A 14,644-nucleotide genomic window follows, 5' to 3' on the forward strand; every position below is an offset into this window, starting at 1 on the left:
GGGGGTCCCACAGCCAGTATGTGTCAGAGGTGGGATTTTAAACCAGATCATCTTAGCTCCACAGCTTTTTCTTGAGCTTTTTCTGTAATAATAATTACAAAAATGTGTTTCTATAATTTTACAGAGCATATGTCTCATAGCAATCTTGTGAGGTCGAGCAAACATTTCATTTTACAGGTAAAGAAACTAGGTCTCCCAGGTCATTTTATAAATTCAGAGGCCAGAAATTGAACCCAGAATTAGGATTTGAACTCAGAATACTTAACTTCAAGCCCAGTGAGTATCCGCACTATGCAAGTTTTAACAAAGCACTTTCTTCATACACCTGTAAGGCTTGTAGTACAAGTATTATTTATGCCCATTTTACGGATGGAGGAAACTGAGGGTCAGGATAAGTGAAGTGATTTGCCAATGTCAAAGCTGGAAATTGAACTCAGCTGTTGAGGCCTATCACACCATATCGCATCATTTTTCTCCACCAGGTTCTGATATCTGACAGGGTAGCTCGTGGAGAAAAAGGCTCATAAGACTGAGAGCTCCAGACAAGCATCTTATTGTTGTCCAGGGTCTTTCTGTTCAACCTCGAAGGGCTGATTAAAGAGGCAATTGAGAAGAGAAGGGAATGAAGACATTTCCTAACATGGTGCTGGGCTTCACAGAACTGAAGGCTAACTTTACCTATGGGGATGCCCCTGAACCAACCCTGTTCAGACTAAGCATCTAGGAAAGGTGTTGATCCAAACAGTCTTTTAAGTTAATCAAAACTTTTCCTGGGTCATAGATACAAGTGTGTATACCCCCATAGAACTGGTGACACCTGGGGAGGTAGAAACAAGGGGAGGGTAGGCCTAGCCTGACTCTGCTGGATTTTCTAACCTTTATGACTACATTATGACTCCCTGATCCTCTTCCTAGATGATGAGACCAAACTTCTCAGCCAATCTAGATGTGACTATTATGGTGAAAAGCAGTGGTAGTTGGAAAAGTCTAGTATTCGGGTCTGAATTTTGACTGTGCTACTTAGTCAAGTCACTCTTGGGTCTCTGGGCCTCGATTTACTTATCTGATAATCTTGTGTGTGGGGGTGGGTGTGGGTAGGATCATTGACAGAGCAGAATGGGCATAGATGTACTTTTCTGAGTGCAGGAAGAAAGAATGGCAAGTGTTGCCAGGTTGTGTGTATGTGTGTGTATGTATACAAAATACATATATACAACTATATTTCTTTTCTTTAAAAAAAAATCACCCTTTTTTTTTGAAGGGAGGAAGGCAGGGCAATTGGGGTTAAGTGACTTGCCCAAGATCACACAGCTAGTGTGTCAAGTGTCTGAGGCGGGATTTGAACTCAGGTCCTCCTGACTCCAAGGCCGGTGCTCTACTCACTGCTCCACCTAGCTGCCCCCACCCTTATTTTTAACAGTAATTTAAAAAAAATTTTGAACTCTAAATTCTATCCCTCCGTCCAGCCCCTCCCCCACCCATTGAGAAGGCAAATAACATGATATCAATCATACATGTGAAGCCGTACAAAACATTTCCATATTTGTCATGGATAAATATATTTCAATGTATTTGTTTTCCTTTGCAATCCTCTGTATTTTATGCAATGCATTTAAAAACATTATTCTGAGAAGCAGTCCATAGGCTTCACCAGAGCACCAAAGGGGGTCTGTGACACACACAATAAAGGTTAAGAACCTCTAGGCTAGAGAGTCTCCAATGTCTAGATGGTGTCCTATTAATATCCGGAGCCCGTAGCTCTGACATTTTGTGTTTCTAGCCTTAGAACATGAGAAGAGCCTCTGCTGAGGATTCTTGAGTCAAGATCGCCACCTGCTGTTCTACTTAAGCTGCTGAAAACAACATGAAAGACATGTAGGGGGTAAAAGGGAAAGGATCCCAACTGGAGGATGCATTCATTTATTCATTCATTATGCATTCATTCAATAAGCATTAATTCAGAGCCAACTATTTGTCAGGCACTTTGCTAAGTACAGAAAATAATTAAATATTTACAATGTATCCAGTGTATGTTGCAGGTTGAGATACAAAGATAAATAAGGTATAGTCCTCGCTTTCAAGGAATTTGATTGAAAAATAATCCATTTCATATAACCATAGGTTTTTAGGGACAGAAAAAAAACGTAAGGCAAGATCATGTCTGGCTACTTCTTTTTTCAGTAAAGGAAACAGGCCCAGAAAAGGAAAGCGACTTTCCTAAGATCATCTAAGTAGTAAATGGCAGGCAAGATTTGAATCTGGGTCTCTTGGATGACTCTTAGTCATTGGTTCTTCCACTATAATACTATGCTGCCTTTGGGTTTCCAATTATGGAAAACAATCCAGTTCACAAGATTCAACTCTATATTCTCCTTTTATTTTCTCATATATTACAGAATATAAAAAAGTAACATATATTACATTTTTTTTAAAAAAAGATCATATTGCAATTATGAAGAAATGGTATTTGTTGGACAAGATATTCCAAAGTTCTTGAGGTCAAGGTCAAACCAAGACTCATATGAAAGCCCAGAGAATCTCAGTTCTGCCTGGGTTCTTTCCAGGACAACAGAGACAGCTTGCTGCCTATCTGGTGCTATCAGGGCCTTGGAATTGGCAGCTCTTCCTTTAATGATGACTTTATTATAGTGAGGCCTTGATTTAGGCTCAGTAACTACCATTTAGGCTGGCATCTTCTTTCACTTACCTCCCCTGTCGGGCAAAGCTATTCATCTGAGAAACAATTTCCTCTCTATAAATATTTTGATCCTAGTCCCTCTATCCTTGTGAGTCAAGAAGACAGGAATTATGTAGGCTTTAGGAGGCTGTCAAGAGAAGTCTGTGGGACTCAGCTGAAGAACCTCTTCAAGCTCTGCTAAAAGGCCAGGATTGAGGGGGAGAGCAGTGCCATCTTCTAGGGCTGTAGTTCATACTGTTGCTCCGTGGCTGTGTAGAAGTCCTCAAGCACAGACTGTAAATATTCGAAGGTGGGCCTCTCCTCTGGCCTGTTGCGCCAACATTTGCTGATGATACTATAGAGCTCGGCTGGGCACATTTCAGGGCAAGGCATTCGATAACCTCGTTCCAGATTCCGAATGACTTCCGGGTTGGTCATGCCTTTAGAGGATAGGATTGGAGGTGATAGGAGAGATGTTGTGGAAAGAGAGAAAAGACTGAATGAGTTTCTCAAACCCTGGGGCACCAATTGAAGTGACTTGCAGCTACTAAGTCAGAATCATAGCAGACTTAGCTCTGGAATTAGAACTTAGATCTTTGACTTCTAATCCAATGTTCTTTCCACTACTGTCCCTTGCCTTCCTATCATGCAAATCAGCACTCAATTACATACTGTTTTATATTGCTCATTAATTATTTCATGTGTATTTCTTATATTCCCAACTAAAGTATCTGCCCTTGGATGGTAAGAGTCATATCTTATTTTACTCACATCTATCTAGCCTGTTTAATTTAGGACAGTGTCAAAGAAAACTACCAAGTCATTGAAAAGCATCCTGAAGGAGGTGATAGAAATGTCTTCACTAGGATGGGGTATTGAAATGATCAGTTGGTTCCTTCTGCTTAAAATCAACAAACAAAAGGTTAGAGTGATCCTAGATCTAGAGCGGGAAGGGACCTCAGAGTCCAAGCCCCTCATTTTTCAAATGAGGAAACAGTCTAGAGACATCAAATCCAAGGTCATATCGGTAGCAAGTGGCAGAACTAGGTCTGCATTTATGTGTTGGAACTTGGGATACCAAGAGCAAACAAACAACAACTAAATCTGCTGCTTTGTCTTTGTTCCCTTCATCTGATCTGAATTAACTCTTCATTGCCATCCATCAAGTTCCAGGTAAAAGTCTGGTTTTCAGCTCCAAAGGGCTTTGACGGTAATGAAATATTGCCATCTAGTGGCTAAGAGACAAACTGCAGGCTTTGCTAACAAACGAGAGGAGTGGTTTTCAAAATGCGGTCTGGGAACTATGGGGGGTGGGAAGTTTGGGGGGCCCTAAGACCTCTCCGAAGGTCCACAAAGTGAAAACTATTTTTATAATAATACCTCTGTTTTAATTTCTAATATGGTAAATATAGACAGACATCCTCATAAACAAAAGCTCTTTGGGGTTTTCAATAATTTTAAAAGTACAAAGGGATCTTGAGATCAAAAAGTTTCAGAATTTCTGCTTAGAACAAGAGCACAGAGAAATGCTGTCCATCTATAATGACTGTGGCCAAAAGTACAGATGACCTGTTATTGGAAATGAGTTGGTCAGTCAATAAGCATTTATGTGCCAGGCACTGGACTAATTGCTGGGGATATAAAGAAAAGCAAAAACAAAAAACAAAATACCCCAAACAAAAAAAAAAAAACAGTCCCTGACCTCAAGAAGCTCACAGTCTAATGGAAGAGATGGCAAAAATGTGTACAAGCTATACAGAGGATGAATAGTAAACAGTTAATGGAGGGAAAGCACTAGAGAGTAATGAGGAATTGGAGAGAGCTTCCTTGTAGAAGGTGGGATTTCAGTTGAGACTTAAAGGAAGCCAGGTAAGAGGTGGAGATGAGGGGGAAGAACATTCAGGTGTCTCCAGCAGAATCAAGAGAGGGTAGTGTTCCAAAAACCTAAAGAGAAGAGTGTACCAAAGAAAGGAGGATGATCAACAGAATCATAGATGGTAGAGTGGTCAAAAAGAAATAAGATTGACAAAAGACCATTTTTTTGGGTCAATTAGGAGATCATTAGTAACTTTAGAGAGAGGGTAGTTTCAGTGGAACGATGAGGTCAGAAGCCAGATTGTAGGGGGTTAAGGAGAGAGTTAGAGGAGAAGTGGAGGCTCTTGTTGTAGATGGCTTTCTCAAGGAGTTTAGACACAAAGGGCAAAAGAGAAGTAGGATGATAGTGGGGATGGGAGGATTAAGTGAGACTTTTTTGAAGATGGGGGAGCCGTTGACATGTTTGTAGGCAGTATGGAAAGGAGCTAATAAGACAGGGAGACATTGAAGACAAATGATAGAATGGGGATGACAAAAAAAGTTGTCTCTTAGAGGAGTTGGGATAGAATGGGATTGCTTGTTCAGGTAGAGATATTTGCCTTGACAAGGAGTAGGGCCACTTCTTTGTTTGAGACAGGGGTGAAAGAGCAGATAGTGCAGAAGGCATCTGAGTGATATGAGATAAGGAAGAGGGGAGAAGAGGGAGTTTTTGGTAAATGGCCTCCTTTTTCTGTAAAAATAAGCAAGATTTTCAGGGGGAAGGAGGACCCATGAGAGGTTCCAGAAGAGATGAAAAAGTTTGGAAAGATTGCTGTGAAGAGTGGGGATAAGGAAGGTGTACAAGGACTGCTTAGTGGCCATGAGGGCACATTTGAGGCTGTATAACATAAATTTGGAGTGGACTCAGTCAGAATGGCTGCATGATTTTCTCCACGATTGTTCAGCAGTATATATGTGGGAGTGAAGGCAGTGGATGGTGGGAGTGAACCTGAGGATTAGTAGGGAGAAATCAGTGATATGATAAGGGGCCAGAGACTCAAGAGAAGTAGATAGTGTAGATAAGAACTGATTTACTGGGGGGTTGAGATGGAGAAAAGGGGAGAAAGTGGCTAGTGCAGGGGAAGAGAACTGAGGGATTGAGGGATTTTATATATATATATCACATCATGGATAAAGAGTAGGGGTTGGCATGGGAAAACAGAAGGAGAGGTGGAAAGCCAATAAATTATGATTAGAGTTTGTGAATATGTAGATGGTGCATTTGTGGGTGACGGCAAGGTCAAGAATATGAACATTTGTGTGTGGCTGAGGTGTAATGGAGAGTAGGTCATGGGAAGGAGCTAAATGATTAGAGTTTTAAGGGAGTGTCAATATGTATATTGAAGTTCCCTAGAAAGAAGTCAGTGGTTGGGGAAAAGAGAAAGATTGTAAATCAGGTTCTGAACACAGTGAGGAAGAACATGTGCTGGAGGTCTGTAGGTGACAGCTACCAGGATTTTGATTGAATAGAAGGTGTGGACCTTAAAGGAAGAGAGCTTACTGAGTGACGGAGGTAGAGGTAGAACCTGGCAGTGGTAATGGGTATTCCAACCCCAACCCCCCACTTCAACCAGTAAACCAAGGGGAACGAGTGAAAGTGCATCCAGTACAGGAAATGGTGGCCAGAGAAGCTGTGTCATCAAGGGGAGCCATGTCTCAATAATTGCCAGAAAATGGAAGGAATGGGAGACGAAAAGATTTAAGAGGGAGGTAAATTTGTTGTCTATGGAATAGGCATTCCAGAGGGCACAATGGAAGGCGTAGGTACCATTTGATTGGGACTTTGGGAAAGAAGGATTGAGGGGAATAGGAATAAGGACTCAGGTCATGGGGGATGGGGACTGGAGTTAGGATGATAACTTACAAGATTTTGGAGTCACTGGGATGTGTAGGGTAAAAGGTTGTAAATGTAAGGGGTTTTCTATATTGCCAAGGATGAGTTAATTCTTATCCTGCTTTGGATCTTTATCAAATGACAAGGTGAATCCAGTTTATCTTTATTGTAACTAACCTTGTCCCTGATCTAATGACATTGTCAGGGATTTTTCAACTGAGATACAGTTGGTATGAAGGAGCCATGATTTTTTCCTTCAAAATACTTGTCTGGTTAGATTAAAAAATGGAAGACATGGTTAGCTATCTGAAGCTTCTAAAGAGCAAAACTCTAGCAAGGAGAGAGGGAAGCCTGTGCTGCCTGTGCTGCTGGGCTAAACTGAGTACCTGGGTAAGGAATCCGTCCATAGGTAACAATTTCCGTCAGGAGAACTCCAAAGGACCAAACATCTGATTTGATGGAGAACACTCCAAAATTAATGGCTTCTGGGGCTGTCCACTTGATGGGGAACTTGGCACCTGTGGGAGATGAGAGAGAAAAAAGCACACAGGCCCCATGAAGCAAATTTTTGAACAGGCTGAACTTGGATATTTCTTCCTTTTTTGTATTTATTTCGTATTTAATTTTTCCCCAGTTGCATGTGAAAATAATTTTTAATATCTGTTGTTAAAACTTTAGTTCCAAATTCTCCCCCTTCCTCCCTCCCACCTTCCCTTATTGAGAAGGTAAGCAATTCCATGTGTAGTCATGCAAAACATATCCATAATGGTCATATTGTGAAAGAAAACATAGACAAAAAGAACTCAAGAAACATAAAGAAAGTAAAAAGAAAAGTATGCTGCAATCTGTATTCAGACACCATCAGTTCTTTCTCTGGGGATGGATAGCATTTTTCATCCTAAGTCCTTCAGAGTTGTCATGGATCATTGTATGGTTGAGAATAGCTAAGTCATTCACAGCTGATCTTACAACATTGCTGTTACTTTATACCCAGTACATTTCACTTTGTATCAACCCATGCAAGTCTTTCCAGGTTTTTCTGAGAGTATCCTGCTCATAATTTCTTACAGTACAATAGTATTCCATCGTAATTACGTACCACAACTTGTTCAGCCATTCTCCAATTGATGGGCATCCTTTCAATTTCTAGTTCTTTACCCCCAGAAAAGAGCTGCTATAGTTCTTTTGTACATATAGCTCCTTTTCCTTTTTGTTTTTTATCTCTTTTGGGATACAGATCTAGTAGTGGTATTGCTAGATCAAAGGGTATGAGTGTCAACCTGGGTATTTCTTTTAAGAAGTGTAGCCCACATTCTTGGCAGTGCTCAGCCAACAAGGGCACTTAACATATGCTTATAGTATTGTAGTTTTAGGGCTAGAATGGACCTTAGCAACCAATAAGTCCAAACTTCTTATTTTAAAGGTGAAGAAATTGAGACCCAGGGAGGTTAAGTAATCTTATCCAAGGTCACACAAGTAGTAAGCACTAGAGGCAAGGATTGAACACAGTTCTGATTCCAGAGCCAGTTTATTGCGTTGAATCAACCTTCTTTGCCTCAGTTGTCTATGGTTGACTGCCAATTACCCAACAAGCATTTATTCAGCACCTAGTATATTCCAGGTACTGTGCTAAGTACTAGTTATACAAAAAAGGCAACAAAACAAATTAAAACAAAAACAGAGTCCTTGTTTTCAAGCAAATTGTAAACTTTTGCTGTTGTTCAGTTGTTTTCGTTGTGTCCAACTCTTCATGACCCCATTTGGGATTTTCTTGGCAAAGATACTAGAGTGGTTTGCCATATCCTTTCCCAGTTCATTTTACAGATGAGTAAACTGAGGCAAACAGGGTTAAGTGACTTGCCCAGGGTCACACAGCTAGAAAGTGTCTGAGACAGGATTTGAGCTCAGTTCTTCCTAACTCTAGGCCCAGTGCTCTATCCACTGTGCCACCTAACTGCCCCAACATGTAAACTACTATGTACAAGATTGACCTATCTGCTTATCTATCTATTTGTTTATCTGTTAAATTAGAAATAATCAACAGAGGAAAGGCAGTAGCATTTAAGGGGGATGGAGGAAGGCTTCTTGTAGAAAGCAGGAATTTTGTTGGGGCTTAAAGGAAGCCAGAGGGAGAATTCCAGGCATGGGATGACAGCCAGGGAAAATGCCTGGAGTAAGGAGACCAATGTCACTGAGTCTCAGAATATGTGGAGGGGAGAGAGGTGTAAGAGGGCTAAAAAAGTCAGTGGAGTCTGGGTTATGAAGGGCTTTGAATGCCATACAGAGGATTTTATATTTGATCCTGGAGGTGATAAGGAGAGAGGGGTGACATAGTCAGACCTGAACTTTAAGATGATTGATTGATAGCTTGAGTGGAAGAAGCACTAGAGTAGGGAGAGGCTTAAGGGAGGGAGACCAACCAGAAGGCTTTGAAGTAGTTCAGGAATACCAAAGTATAAAGGACAAACTGATTGGATAAAGTGTGTGTGTGTGTGTGGTCAAGGTAGATACTGAAGTTGTGAGCCTGAGTGACTGGAAGAATGGTGGTTCCTTAACAGTATTAGTTAAGGGGCGTGGGGGTGGGGAGAGCTTAATGAGTTCAATTTAGGACATATTGAATTTGAGGTGTCTATGCAATTCTAATAGGCAGGTGGAGATGTGACACTGGTGGTTAGGGAAAAGATTAGGGCTAGATGAGTAGATCTGGGAATCATCAGCATAGACATAATAATTGAATCCATAGTATAGAAGAGGAAGACAATTGGTCCAAGGATCAACTTCAGAGAAATCTATGGTTAGTGGGAATAACCTGGAGGAGGATCCAGCAAAGGTGTCTGAGAAGGAGTGGTCAGATAAGTAGGAGGAGAACCATGGGAGAGGAGCACTATGAAACCTAGAGAGAAGAGAATATCAAGGAGAAAAAGGTGATCAACAAGACCCAAAGCTTCAAGGAGGTGAAGAAGGGCGAGGATTGAGAAAAGATCATTAGTTTTGGTGATTAAGAGATCACTGGTAACTTTGGAGAGAGCAATTTCCGTTGGATGATGAGGTTGGGAGCCAGAATACAGACTTAAGACTGAGCAGAAAAGAAGGGAGAGAAGACAGCAATTAAGTGACTATGAGAAGTGATACAAGCCAGTGATGCTGCAGCTCAGTGGCGTGGTCGATAGAATGCTGGACCTGGAGCCAGGAAGACCTAACACGTTTCCTAGATGTGTGACCCTAGGCAAGTCACTTAACCATTGTGTGCCTCAGTTTCAACATCTGTCCAATGGGGATAACAATAGCATCTACTTTCTGGGGTTGTCCAAATGAGATAATATTTGTAAAGCACTTAATACAGTGCCTGGCACATAATAGGAACTTGATACATGCTTATTCCCTATCTTCCTTAAAGCACTCAGTTTCCAGTCCCCTGAAGGAACCCTGCTACCGAGGCAACGTTAGAAGTTGGAGTTGTGCAATAAAGTATTGTACCCAACTGGCACTGATCCCAAAGACAGTATGAGGAAGCAATTAGTGCTAACAAGAGCAAATCTTGCTGTAATTATGAAACCTTTGCATGATGAATGTTACATATGAATAACCAACGAACCAGAAATGACCCCACAGGTTTTATACTATGTCTGTGGATGTTCATTCAAGGACTACTTGTACCTACTGATGTGCTTTGGAATCCATGAAGGTGAAGAGATTGTGGACATTCACAACCAATACATTCTCCCAGCTGAGAAACTCAAAGAAGTTTATTATCTAGCTACAACTTCTTAGAAAAATACTGACAGACACAAATAATGATATGATTCCCAAATTGTCAAAACCCTAAACAAGAAGAAAGATTTTAGCTAAGAAATGTTGCTGTTCCTGGGTCATACAAGTTAACAGGTTGATAGAAAGTTACCCTGTATTCCATGTGGCAACCAGTTTCTCTAAGCTGTGACATTTTTGGTGCTGGATATGAAGATGGGGGCTTTATCTCATAGTTTGGACATTTTTCATCAGGAATTACTCTAAACTAAATTTCTTACTGTCAAAAAGTACAAGCATGTTTGTGTATATAAAAATGAAAAACACAAATAAAAGATGAATAGTCTGTTAGGATTCTTAGTACAAAAATGTCCTTCAATAAAGGACTTTGCTTTTTACTTATAGAATATCCCCAGAGATTGCTGGGGAACAATTCATGAGAACCACTTATTGTCTATTAGGTACTTAGTTGGATTCCCTAATGAACAGTAACCTCCTCAGAATCTAAACAAAAGAGACTGCTAGTTATGCACAGACTGTCAACCAGAAAACAACTCAGAAACATACATTTCAAGTGAAGAAGAGTTAGTCTACTATTATAGAACATCTAGTACAAATTAGGGAGAGGTCTAGGCTCAGAGGTCATGTCTTTCTTGCCTAGATCTTTAGTTATAGAGACACTTAGGGAAAAAGAGATACCATACAATGTAGTAACTCAACAGTTAGGGCACCTCACCCCCTGGGCTCATCTAGGGATATAGGACTACAGTACTGAAGATCACTATGATCAACCTATACCATCAGTTACAGTTATCCCTTCCACATCTCGACTTTCCCCATTGCAGGTTTCCATATATCACAGGTTGGCATAAGAAACTAAATAGGAATTTTAGGGGAGTTTTGTGGAAGCCACAGATGACATGCGAAGCCCAGCAGATGATACAGAAAAAGTTTGGAAATTCAGAAATAGATAAAATATATGTATAGTATTGTATAATATCAACCCAAATTTTACAGTAAGGTGCTATAAACACACTATAAAAGAAAAAGAAAAAATTCCGACTTCTTCTTTGGTACAAAGGGAGGGTCAAAAAATTTTATGCAGATTTTCCAGATCTCAAGGGCACCACGCCCCTAACCCCCTTGATATGGAAGGAATAACTATAGTTCAATTATAGAGATAGATAGGTCAGCAGGTCTCAGAAGAAGACCAGGGCCTAATCTACTCATAACCAGACTGACCTATTATGTTACAGGGGAAACTGAAGAAGTGGTTACAAATTTAGCCAAATGACAGTACTAATATATATGTGCTTTATATATAATTACATATGTTCATTGTTACGCTTGGTAATTACTGCATATTTGTATGCCACAGATATATTTGCCTGTTAGCTACACACAATTTTACTGTAACTTCATATCTATTGGCATATAATATAAGCTGTTGTCTATGTATAATCTGTTATTATGATGTTATTATTCCATTGCTTTATTTTGTTGATTATATATGCTTTCTTGGATATGCATGACCTGCATGTAATTTGGAGCTGAAATCACTAAAGAGCAATATAGAATTTGGGACTGTGGACAAATATACCCAGTTCAGTCATTTTTCTTTTTTTCTTTCTTTCTTTTTTTTTGGTGCAAATAGTTTAATCTGTATTCCAGAAATTCTGTTGTACTTTACATCTTTACAAAAGAGATTTAAAACAATTATTTACTTTAAAAATCTAATTCTGAAGTTAAGCATTTCAGAACAATATTTGCAATGACCTATATACAAGAGATACAGAGCCACTGGCATATGAGCATTCTGTGGGGGAAGAGCTTCTTGCAACAGAAAAATGTTGAAATGAACAAGATGATATTTTCTACAAGTCATTTGTGGACTAATTCTTCCATAAATCTAATGGTTCTCTCAACAGCAAATCCCCAATAGCTTAAAATATAACCTTTAACATATAAACAATGGCCCCCAAAACCTCACAAGGCAAATTATATACTAAACTGCTGTTGAAGTATTTGGCGAGATCTGTAGATTGCCATGGAGAATCCAAGCTAATTCATTGAGATTTTCCTCATCTCCGTTTTCTAAAAAACCTTCACTCCATTAATACTTCAGTACATTATAGAGATTTCAGTAAACTTTACTGACATAACTGCTAAACTACAAAAAACTGTAGCTCACTTTTTCACTTGGGTGTTTAACTGATAAGATTCCAACTGAAGAAGTGCTTCTCATGAATAAAACTACTCAGTTTTTAAAAATGACAAAAACAAAAACGAAAAAACCATTTGCATCCCTAACCATAAGATTCCTTGGGTTTACAGAAATTCACCCCGTCCAGGAGATCAATTAGCTATTGATGCACTTCAAACTCTCATAACAAAGTTAAGTCAAAAAAAGTTTATCTAAAGAAGACACATTTTCCTTCTTTAAAGCAATGTTTGGAAGAATAAGTGAGGAGAAAAAAAGTCATGCTTCCTAAAATGTTATAGACGAGAAAGTAAAGAAATGGTCTCTCTACTTTGAATGCACAAAATTGAATAAATTACATTCCAACTGAATAGTTGGGTTTACTGTTGCTGCAGTTGTAAAATGATTAACTTTTTGCTCCCAGAAATACTTCAATTCACTCAAGAAAATATACACACTCTTACAAAGTTTTTCAAGGTTGATGCCATCCACATCTTCAAGTCACATTAAGGTTATACAAAAGCATGTGTATTTCTCGAATCACTGCTGAAATAGAAACTTTTCCAAATGTGTCTTTTCCTTGAAAAATCTAATCAAGTAGTAGTTGTCTTCTAAGTCTTGTTCCCAATAGCTCAGTGGTTTATAGAAAGTAAAAATGGTGTCAATATGTAAAAAAATATATGTGCATGTATTTATTTCAAAATGATAGGCACTGAGCACACAGTGCCTCTTTTCCCATGCATTTATCAGTGGTTTGGTTTGAGTAGGTGTCCAATCAGAAAATGAATTATCTGGCAATCAGCATCTGGAGTCAAATATCCATAAACCTAAATGTTATAAATAATTTGGTACCAAGAAGCCTACTTTAGGCCACCATAATATTTAGAATCTCAACATACTAATTAAAAAATTACATGAAAAATTGCAAGTAAATTATTGCTTACAGTCTAATAAAGTCACAATTTTATTCCCTCTTTAGAGACAGATACATTTTATACAATTTAAAGGAATGACCCAACTGTTCTTTTCTTGCATTTTTGCTGTATTAAGAGGTAAAAAGAAAGAAAATGGATCTGTTCTCCCTGCCAGCTTCTAAGAGGAGGGCAGAGTGTGGAACCACCAAAGTTCTCATGGTGAAGCTCTGGTTAGGACTGGTACATACAACATTATGGCTGTCACATCTACCAGGGCTGGCAACATGGGCATCCAAGGCCAGTCAGCGTCTCTTTCTCTACCACAATGGACTGTAACACCAAAACAGGAAAGCCAGGAATAGGCCAATGAAAATGTCTGGGACGTCTGGGTTGGAATATGGACGGGTCGTTTCCTTTTTCTTGTAGCTGCTTCAGGTTGTCTTGACATTGTCTGAGATCATTGGTGATGGATTGTTTTTCCTGCTCAGTCCTTTCAAACTTCAGTTTTGAGAGTTGAGTCTGTGTCCTTTCATATTTGCTTCATTTTCAGCTTTATTGAGAAGGGTCTTCCAACTTGCTCAATCCCAAAGATGCTGCTCCTTCAAGGATCCCACCTGATTCTCTAGCTCTTTTTGGTTATTTCAAGGATGCTCAGATCACTGGTAAGTTCTAAGCTCTGCTTCTGAGAGCTATGCAATTCTTTCTCTTGTCGCTGAAGTTCTGATGAAAGAGAAATATTTTCCTTTTCTTAGAGAATGGCATTCTGCTTCTAATATACTCCAGTCTTTCCTCAACTTCTCTAGTTCCTCTTGCAACCTTGAGGATTCCTCTTTCTGGTGGTCTTCACATTGCTGACACCAGAGCTGAAAACTGGATTGCAGACTGACAGTTTCCTTCCCATACTCTGAGGCTGCCTTCTGCCACTGCTCCAGCTCCTCTCTAACCTTTTGAAGCTGTCATTTTTAATTGTGTCCAACTGTTTGTGACTCCATTTGAGGTTTTCTTGGCAAAAATATTGAAGTGATTTTCCATTTTCTTCTCTATTCATTTTACAGATGAGGAAACTGAGTCAAACAGGATTAAGTGACTTGCCCAGGGTCACACAGCTAGTAAGTGTCTGAGGCTAGATTTGAATGCATAAAGATGAGTCTTCCTGATACCAAGCTTGGTGCTCCATCCACTGTGCCACCTAGCTGCCCTAATTGCTTGGTTGACTTTCTGGGGAGAGTAAATGTCTGAGGAAAAAGTATAAAGGAGTTGGTCCTTGAAAGTCCAGGACCTAATTATAGAGAACTTTGTACAAATGTGGCCATGCCAGGTAATCCCTTATGAGGCAGGACAAGTACTTTGAGTGAACTGCAAAGGGAGAAACCTGACAGGAGGAGCAATGATTTGACCACAATTCCCTGGGTGACCTT

The 14,644-nt window shown here is 39.7% G+C and overlaps 1 protein-coding gene and 1 pseudogene across 1 annotated transcript in view; both read right to left on the reverse strand.

Moving 5' to 3' along the window:
• Window positions 1-2,534: 2,534 nt before the first annotated feature.
• BLK (BLK proto-oncogene, Src family tyrosine kinase) overlaps window positions 2,535-14,644 on the reverse strand; it is a 35,413-nt gene continuing 23,303 nt past the window's right edge. Inside the window, exons 11-12 of the mRNA XM_036750382.1 lie at window positions 6,752-6,883; window positions 2,535-3,117 (exon numbers count right to left, since the gene is read on the reverse strand). Coding sequence (XP_036606277.1) covers window positions 2,915-3,117; window positions 6,752-6,883 — 335 coding nt within the window. The 3' untranslated portion in view covers window positions 2,535-2,914. The remainder of the gene's footprint in view (window positions 3,118-6,751; window positions 6,884-14,644) is intronic.
• LOC118841256 lies at window positions 13,441-14,539 on the reverse strand (annotated as a pseudogene).

Source organism: Trichosurus vulpecula, chromosome 3 (assembly GCF_011100635.1).
Source record: "Trichosurus vulpecula isolate mTriVul1 chromosome 3, mTriVul1.pri, whole genome shotgun sequence".
Classification (NCBI taxonomy): Eukaryota; Metazoa; Chordata; class Mammalia; order Diprotodontia; family Phalangeridae; genus Trichosurus; species Trichosurus vulpecula.